We start from the raw sequence: 9,137 nt of genomic DNA on the forward strand, positions 1-9,137 counted from the left end.
TACCTGTGTAGTTTTGGTCAGTTGTACCTGTAGTTTTAGTAACTTTGTACCTGTGTAGTTTTAGTAACTTTGTACCTGTGTAGTTTTAGTAACTTTGTACCTGTGTAGTTTTAGTAACTTTGTACCTGTGTAGTTTTAGTAACTTTAGTAGGACTTTTTGTGGGTCACGGTGTTGATTGTGTTGAATTTGTAACTCATTGTTCTTTAAAGAATCCTGGGAGCAACAAGAAGGAGGAGTTAGAGGTCTACATGTTTTATAAACCTGACAGCAGATAATAATAATCATACATCTGTGAGACTTCATGACCATAATTACAGAGTGAATCAGTATCAAAGCAGTGATTCTTTTTAAAAACTGTGAAAATATTCAGGATTCAGCTGATCTGTTTCACAACAGGTTGTCAGTCTGAAAAACAAGTTTCAAACAGGTTTCGACTGAAGCAGCTGACATTAATCTGTCCAGACTCGCTGCCTGTAAACCTGAAAACAATAGCTGACAGTAGAACTGAGTAACAACAAATACAAAAACACTGAGTAATAACACAAAGTAACAGAGTTATTACACAATGACCCTTTTTCATTGGAAATCTGTTGAAACATAAGACTGAACCTCTGATCAGAACCTCTGATCAGAATCTCTGATCAGAACCTCTGATCAGAACCTCTCAGTACTTTCAGGTCATTAAGGCTCCATCTTGTTTGTTTTCATCTTGTTTATTCTTTCTTTGACTTCTTCAATAATTTCCTGTTTGATTTTAAATAACTTGAATTCAGTAATTCTATGATTATCTTATTTAAATCTATGTTTTATTGTGTTTTAACAACAAAAGAATTTAATCAGTGGTAAAATAATCTAATTAGAAACCATGAGTTATGAAACCATTTGAAGTCAACAGTATAGTCCAAGAGATCGACCATGTTTATCTGCATGAAAAGTACCAGCAATTTGATGATACTCCATTAAAGTACATCCTTTCCAGGTATAAAAAACCAATTTCTTACTAAAGTTCTCCCAAACACAAGGTCAGAATTTAAGATTAATGCTAAAATCATGGCTTTGACTATGTCTAAATAATATCTGACCATCATCACCAGATCTTTTGCTTCAGATCTGAGTTTTGGTACCAAAATGTTGAAAACTGATAGCTTGGCTAAATCCAGGTAACTAATATTGAACTTGTGAATCTATCAGAGGTGATTGCTGTAAGACTGCGAGGGAAGCTCAGCTTCTCCTAAAATGTAACATGTGAGTGGGAAGCAGTTGGGATGAGGATCAGTACCTCCAGGTTTGACATGGTCCTCAGTCAGGAAAGGGTGGATCGCTCTCTCCAGGTCAGGGGTGAAGTTCTGCCTCAACTGGAGGAGTTTAACTATCTTGGGGTCTTGCTCATGGGTGAGGGAAGATTGGACCAGCTTCCACAGTTCTGCAGATTCTGAACCTGTCTGTTGTGGTGAAGAGGGCAAACCTCCCTSTTCACTGGTCAGTGTACGGTCCTGTCCTTTGGGTTTGGGTGAACTTTGGCTTKTTAAGTTGTTCAGGAGACTCAGTGGAGCTGCTGCTCCTGAACATCAAGAGGTGCCAGTTGAGGTGATTTGGACATTGGATGGTAAATACTGTAGTAAATGGACTGTACTTATATACTGTAGCACCTTTCTACCCAACCAGGATATTCAAAGTGTTTTACACCATAATGTGTGCCCTCATTCAGCCACACAGCKCTCCTGTCAGGCTCTACAACACCATCKMGTATAAATCATCCCAAGGAAACAAACAGCTTTAAATCACATCCATACACTGATGGGACACACGTCACAGGTAGGTCAGGAGGGTAATACAATGTTAGAAATATGACACATATATCAATCATTTAAAGGGTTGGCATCATTTGTTTGCTTCTAGAAAGAAAAAAAAGATGACATTGTACGTCTTATCTTATGTTTTATGATTAGTAGAGTATCTGAAGGTATTTTTGGTGCAGCTTGGTGCCAGTTTAGGAAATACTGACAGAACAGTTGGGGTAAGTGCATGACCAAATTAAAAAAAAATAAAGGTTCAAGTTTTAACTCTTTTTGGTCCTTTTTGTGGATGCCAGCTGTAAAAAATGGCTTCATAAGTTCAATATTAATTACCTGGATTTAGTTAAGCAAAAAGATTTAACATTTTGGTACCAAAACTCAGATCTGAAGCAGAAGATCTGGTGATGATGGTCAGATATTATACAGACATACAGTCAAAGCCATGATTTTAACATTAATCTTGAATTCTGACTTTGTGTTTGGGAGAAATTTTGTAAGAAATGTTTTTTTTTTGTACCTGTAAGGGACGTAGTTTAATGGAGTACCATCAAAATTACTGGTACTTTTTATGCAGATAAACACGGTCTGTCTCTTGGACTATTAACAAAATAAAATAAATATATTTTCAATAAGAGCAGGTGAATATTTCTGTCAAACATAACGGAGTAAAACTGACAAAATAAAAACAGGAAAAGATTTATTTGAAATGTAAAACTTTGCCTTAGATAAGATCAAATAAACTTCATAAATAATTTGTGTAAATGTTGGACTCACTTCAGGTGTTTGGTGGTCCTGTGTGGGTCCTCCATGTCTCCGCTGGTCTTCGTTGGTCTCTGTGTGTAAAACAGAACCCCAGTTCTCCAGAACCTTCCTGTTTTTACCGTTCCTCCACCCAGCTCCATATAAAAGCCACTTCTTTGACATTTAAACCTCTGGGGAGCAGAAACACCCATATTTCTCTGGTTGGGTGTCAGCTCAGCACAATAAGTGTCCCAGGTCCTGAGGCACCGTTTGTCTTATTTACTGTAACAGAGACCAAGTCCAGGACAAAGACTGAAGGTCCTCTGCTCATTTCAGCAGCTTTCTGTTGTTGTTCCTGAAGATTTGTTACCAAGTTAAACAAAGACCAGAATGGCTCCAGAGGCTCTCTGACTGAGTGAAGCTTCTAATAATTCAAATAATCTAAAAACTCTAATAAGACTAAATCTGTTCAGTTTATTTATAAAAACCAAACCACAACAAACCTGGTGTCAGGTCTCTGCACACAAAAACTACCAGTGTAAAGCAGCAGATTGTGTTGAATCACTTCATCACAGTCTCCATCCTGAGCAAACGGTGGAGAGGAAAAACTCCCTGCTAATCAGGAAGAAACCTCCAGCAGAACCAGGCTCAGGACAGGAGACCATCTGCCTCGACCYGCTGSTTGGAGGACAGGAAAGAGACACAGACAAACACAGAAGAACTGGTCCAGGACTGGTCCAGGTGCACCTTCTTCTGGAAGAGACAAAGAAAAAACATGATAGAAATAATAAGAATAAACATGTAGAGAAGAGAGACTAAAGACAACAGCAGAGTGAGGAAATGTGCTCAGTTTGTGCTCCAGCAGTCTAAGTCTATAGCAGCAGAAATGAAGAAGAATTCAGGAAACCTCAGTCTAACTATAGGATTTKTGAAAAAGGAAAGTCTTCAGTCTGATCTTAAAGTAGGAATCAGTTTTTGGACCCAGATAATAAAGAGACACAGACAAACACCTGCATCAGTTTCTCTGCATCATTCCTGGACCAGATGTAACAAAGTGTTCCTGTGGGCCCACCACCTGGAGGAGGGGCCACATGAGTCAGGCGCAGCAGCCTTGGTGCTCTGATCCTGGTCCACCACAGCTCGCTTTGGACCTGGACCGTCCCCTCTCTGGTGAAGGAGCCTTTCTGATCTGAACCTGACGGGTTCTGTTGTTGGACGTCTGTGCTCATGGTCTGTCCCTCACAGACACCAGGGTCCAACATGGGGGTGTCCAGAAGTGCACGTGGCTCCAGGACACCCTGGGTCATGGATCCTTCTGACCTGTGGGCAGAACCTGTGGACAGAACCTGTGAACAGAACAGAACCTGTGGACAGAACCTGTGAACAGAACAGAACCTGTGGACAGAACCTGTGGACAGAACCTGTGGACAGAACCTTCCCTCTGAGAGGCAACAGCTCCACCAGCTGAGCCACATCCTCAACACAACTTCCTGTTTGCTGCAGCAACAAACCAAACTGTCCAGGTGTTTCCAGGTGTTTCCAGGTGTTTCCAGGTGTTTCCAGGTGTTCCCAGGTGTTCCCAGGTGTTTCCAGGTGTTTCCAGGTGTTTCCAGGTGTTCCCAGGTGTTTCTAAGCCTCCTGAAAGAACTGAGCTCTGCTGTTATCAGCACACATCAGCCTGAGGCAGTGCAGAGTGTGACTCACACACCTGAACATAGTTTCCCAGCCTTCAGTTTCAGTCTTCCTCCATGATGATGATGATGATGATGATGATGATGATGATGATGATGATGATGATGATGATGATGGTTTTGTTTCATAGAGAGCGAAACAAACAGGTTGGAACAAACAAATAAAGTTTCAACTTTGTTTCAGTTTAGTTTCAAACTAAAATGATTTTTCAGGAAAAGTTTGAGACAAAATAAAATAAATGTTTAAAAGTTTTCATGTCTGTAAAGTTGGAACTGTCAGTTCACCTGCTGAACAAGTCTTTTAACAATAATGATGTAATTAATAATGTATTTTATAATAAACACATAAAGTATTTTATAATAATAAACACATAAATAAAGTATTTATAATAATAAACACATAAATAAAGTATTTTATAATAAACATAAATAAAGTATTTATAATAATAAAAATAAATAAAGTATATTATAATAATAAAACACATAAATAAAGTATATTATAATAATAAAACACATAAATAAAGTATATTATAATAATAAAACACATAAATAAAGTATATTATAATAATAAAACACCACGGTTCTTGTTAAAAGGAGACAGAAAGTCAGTTTCCGGGTTGAGCAGAGAGAAACTGAAGAGGAAAAAAAAAACACCGAAACGAGACAAATATGGTCACACCGGAAACAGGTGCGTRCTCCTGCCGCTCATGTAAACGATGATGACGTCACCGCGGCTCGTTTTATAAACCCACCTGTTGGAGTTCTGTTCAGTTGCAGCAGAACCTTCGGACCGTGGGTTCATCAGAACCGGACCTCACATCGGGACGTGCTCGTGGTGTTTGTGTGCGCGTGACAAACAGGTTGCACCTGGACACACCTGAGAGCAGAACAAGGAAGTGCTGTTGTTGTTTTTTTTTTTTTCACTCCTCTGAGCTCTGAGGACGGTCGGTTCGACCCACACCGAACAGAACCTTTTGTTTTTGACCGGATCCAGGATGAAGCTCGTGGTTTTCGTGTTCCTGGCAGGTCTCGCGGGCCTGGCTGCTGCTCAGTGTAAGTTTCATTTATTGGTTTGATTTCTGACATCAAACGGTTCGGTTCGGCTCGGCGGGTAAAGTTTTGTTGAAGAGTTTCTGTCGATGAAAGCTGGTGAGGAGCTGCTGGCTCAGGTGGGGGTGGGGAGGCCTGCTGAACCAACGCCCAGGTGTTGGACTCACCTGTGGGAACAGGAAGTGAGCTGTGGACCTGTTCCTCTCAACAGTTTTTACTGAGTCCTTTAGTTTGACTTGTTCATGATTGGTCTGTTTTTGGACCGGGCCTGCAGAGGTTCTGTAAAACCTTCTTGTTTGTCCAGGTACCTGTCCGACCATGAAGTGGGCCCGCTGTGAATCTGGTCCCACCGGGTCGTGTGCCTGCTCCGTTYCAGTTGATTCCAATTCTTCACTTGTTCTGGACTGCACCAAGCGTAAGTGTTCTGGTTCTGATGGTTCTGGATTGTGGACCTGACTGTTGACTGAATACCTGTGCCCCTCCCCCGCAGTGATCCCGAAGTGCTTCCTGATGAAGGCTGAGATGTACCGGGCTCGGAACAACCTGGGCACCCGCTCCATCGGGGGGAAACCCGTGGAGACGGCGTTCGTGGACAACGACGGGATCTACGACCCGATCTGTGAGAACAATGGAAAGTTCAAGGCCCGGCAGAACAACGGAACCCAGGAGTACTGGTGCGTGAACAGCGCCGGGGTCCGCAGGACCGACAAGGGGGACTCGAGCCTGAAGTGTGACGAGTTGGTGGAGACTTAGTAAGTACCGGTGGTGGTTCTGGACCGGCTGCAGGTCAAAGGTTCTGCTTCTGAAACGTCCTCTTGTCCCTGCAGCTGGATTCGTCTTCAGCTGACCCACAAAGCCGTGAACACGAAGGTGGACGAGGCCTCGCTCAAAACGTAAGTGTCTGTTTTTAACTTCCTGTGACGTGTCGACCTGTGGCTGAACTTCCTGTTGTCCAACAGCGCCATCGGTACCGCCATCCAGCAACGCTACAGCTTCYACAAGAACCTGGTGCAGGACATCAAGGTAAGGACTGTTTGAGTCCGGCGTCCTCGGAAACAAACCTCAGACTAACAGGTCCGGTTGTTTTCAGTACGACCCCGATGCCAGGCTGATCGTGGTGGACGTGAAGAAACCAGAGACGGATACGACCACCAACCTGGCCAACATGGCCTACTACATGGAGAAAGATGTAGGTTGTGGACCTGATGGACGGACGGCGGTTCTTTAGACGTCCTCTTTAATGGACATGTCCTCGTCTCTTCCAGATCAAAGTCCTGCCCCTGTTCCTGAACCAGGAGACCTTTTCTCCCCAAATCAGCGGTCAGAACCTAACCATGGAGAAGATCCTGGTGTACTACGTGGACGCCAAGCCCCCCACCTTCACCATGAGGTACCTGTCAGGTGGAATCATCGCCGTCATCGTGGTGGTGGTGCTGGCCGTGGTCATCGGCCTGCTGGCCCTGGTGAGGACACGCCTCAGTCGGACTCATGAAAACGACTCTAAGAGTTCTAATCAAAGGTTTTTTTTGTGTTTTAGTTCCTTTACGGCCGCCGCCGGAGGCAGAGATACAGCAAAACTCAAGTAAGCAGACTTCCTGTATGTGTTCAGGGGGCGGGGCCTGAAGGCCTGTTGGAACAGGTCTGATGTTGAACTCTTTCTTCTCGTCTTGTAGCAGAGAGAAATGGAGCAGATGTAAGAGGCGTCGTGGAAGGAAAGACCATCTTTGTTTTGGAGGGAAGAACGGTGGATGTTGTCTCTGTTTTTAATTTATAGACGTTTCCTCCATCCTGTATATTCTCTGTTCCTCATGTGAAACATTTAGAAACTCTAAAATCATCTTTGTACATTTTTAATAAAGTTTTTGTTTTTAGACTTCCTGTTTAAGACTTTTGTTTTTAAAGCTTCAGGACTTTGAGGGTTTCAGCATCTGGATCACATTCAGCTCCTTTAGTCGGATCAGAACCGGTTCTGTTTGTGAAGCTGGTTTGGGTCCGTTTTTAGGGCGTGGCCTCTGGCTTTAGTTAGATGAAACTTCCTGAGTGACTCAGTTCTGCAGAAGTTTCTGGACAGAACCGGTCCGGTGGGTCCGTCTGCAAACAAACAAGCTGTTCAGTTTGGGGGGAGGATCCTCAGTCCAGATGACTCGCTTTGTGGTTCTGGACCTTTGTGGTTCTGAACATGTTTTAGGGAATAAAACTTTTCTTGCATCAAACCTTTGATCAAAGGTTCTTTGTTTGTCTCACCTGTTCACCCCGCCCTCTGTCTCCATGGCAACAAACAGGTCTAACCAGTTCAGACCGGTTGGTGTCAGGTGTCTCCCTCCCCATCTGAGGACTGAAGGTGTGCCCAGGGCCAGAGGGCACCTGCTGCTGGTATCAACACGTCAGAACCTCCAGGGTTCTGGCAGTATTATGGGATGTTCTGGCAGTATTATGGGATGTTCTGGCAGTATTATGGGATGTTCTGGCAGTATTATGGGATGTTCTGACAGTATTATGGGATGTTCTGACAGTATTATGGGATGTTGGGTTCTGACAGTATTATGGGATGTTCTGACAGTATTATGGGATGTAGGGTTCTGACAGTATTATGGGATGTTCTGGCAGTATTATGGGATGTTGGGTTCTGACAGTATTATGGGATGTTCTGACAGTATTATGGGATGTTGGGCAGTATTATGGGATGTTGGGTTCTGACAGTATTATGGGATGTAGGACAGTATTATGGGATGTTCTGACAGTATTATGGGATGTTCTGACAGTATTATGGGATGTTGGGTTCTGACAGTATTATGGGATGCATGTTGAACTTGTTCAAACTCTTGCCACAGACAGATGAAATGAAAACCTTTAATCTGGGCCTCAGGGAGGGGAGGGAAGTGATTTGCCTGTGAGTTCAGAGACAAAATGACCTCCATGAGACGTCACAGCTGACTTCCTCTCGCTCTGAACCCACTTCCTGTTTCCAGGCTGCAGGCACCTGAGTCCACTTTCAGAGAAAAGGATTAAAGGTTTATCACCTGGTTGTTCAGTAACTAACTGATTTCTACAAGCAGCTCGTCTGAACTCTTCTATTATGGGATGTTTGAATCAGCAGCCTGTCAGGACCGGTCTGTGGGAGGAAGAGCTTTAACTTTTCTGCTCCAACACAAAACATTAACCTCAGCGTCTGGACTGAAGCTGCTTCTACAGATTATTGGTTCAATCAGCAGCTGAAGCAGATTAAATCAATACTTTATTAATCCCAGAGCACCTGTTCACAAGACAGAACATAAACACAGAACAGGTGCAGCCATAGACCCTGCAGGGACCACCATGAGGAGACATTTACCCTTAAACATGTCTGAAGGAAGGACATTCACTTTATGTCTGGACCAAAACCTTCACAATAAAGTTACACAACATAAGTTTCAGAATAAAGTTCAACTAAAGTTAAAAAAAAATAAGTTTCAGAATAAAGTTAAACCAAAGTTACAGGAGATAAAAAGTTTCAGAATAAAGTTACCAAAAATAAAAACTTTCAGAATAAAGTTACCGAAAACAAAAAGTTTCAGAATAAAGTTTAAATAAAGTTACAGAAATTAAACGAGGCAGTGGCCGTCTGTTGAATGAACATACTGTAWGTACAATTACTTAGATTATAAAAACAATAATTCAAACAATTACTCTTGACTACTATGTGTGTATTTCTGTCTATATTGTATGTCTGTGAGTAGTATTGTGTATATTTATACAGAGGGCTGTGAAGGTTTGAGCAGCTTTGTTAATGTTCCTGATTTACTTTATAAATCATTGTTTGGATTAAAAACATCAGTTAAATATATCATATAGAGGACAAACACAGTGATATTTGAGAAG

General features: G+C 42.5%; 2 protein-coding genes across 2 annotated transcripts in view; one reads left to right on the top strand and one right to left on the bottom strand.

Moving 5' to 3' along the window:
• si:ch73-105b23.6 (fibrillin-2) overlaps nt 1-3,148 on the bottom strand; it is a gene marked incomplete in the record, with an annotated part of 31,153 nt that extends 28,005 nt beyond the window's left edge. The window contains 2 exon segments of the mRNA XM_014021147.1: nt 2,572-2,729; nt 3,042-3,148. Coding sequence (XP_013876601.1) covers nt 2,572-2,699 — 128 coding nt within the window.
• A 1,845-nt stretch (nt 3,149-4,993) lies between these two features.
• epcam (epithelial cell adhesion molecule) lies at nt 4,994-7,152 on the top strand. The gene is made up of 9 exons (XM_014021149.1): nt 4,994-5,282; nt 5,584-5,694; nt 5,770-6,031; nt 6,107-6,172; nt 6,239-6,302; nt 6,370-6,468; nt 6,545-6,742; nt 6,817-6,861; nt 6,953-7,152. The coding sequence occupies exons 1-9, from the start codon at nt 5,225-5,227 to the stop codon at nt 6,974-6,976; spliced, it is 927 nt and encodes a 308-aa protein (XP_013876603.1). The 5' UTR covers nt 4,994-5,224; the 3' UTR covers nt 6,977-7,152.
• Nucleotides 7,153-9,137: the final 1,985 nt, after the last annotated feature.

Source organism: Austrofundulus limnaeus, unplaced genomic scaffold, assembly GCF_001266775.1.
Source record: "Austrofundulus limnaeus strain Quisiro unplaced genomic scaffold, Austrofundulus_limnaeus-1.0 Scaffold280, whole genome shotgun sequence".
NCBI classification, from domain to species: domain Eukaryota; kingdom Metazoa; phylum Chordata; class Actinopteri; order Cyprinodontiformes; family Rivulidae; genus Austrofundulus; species Austrofundulus limnaeus.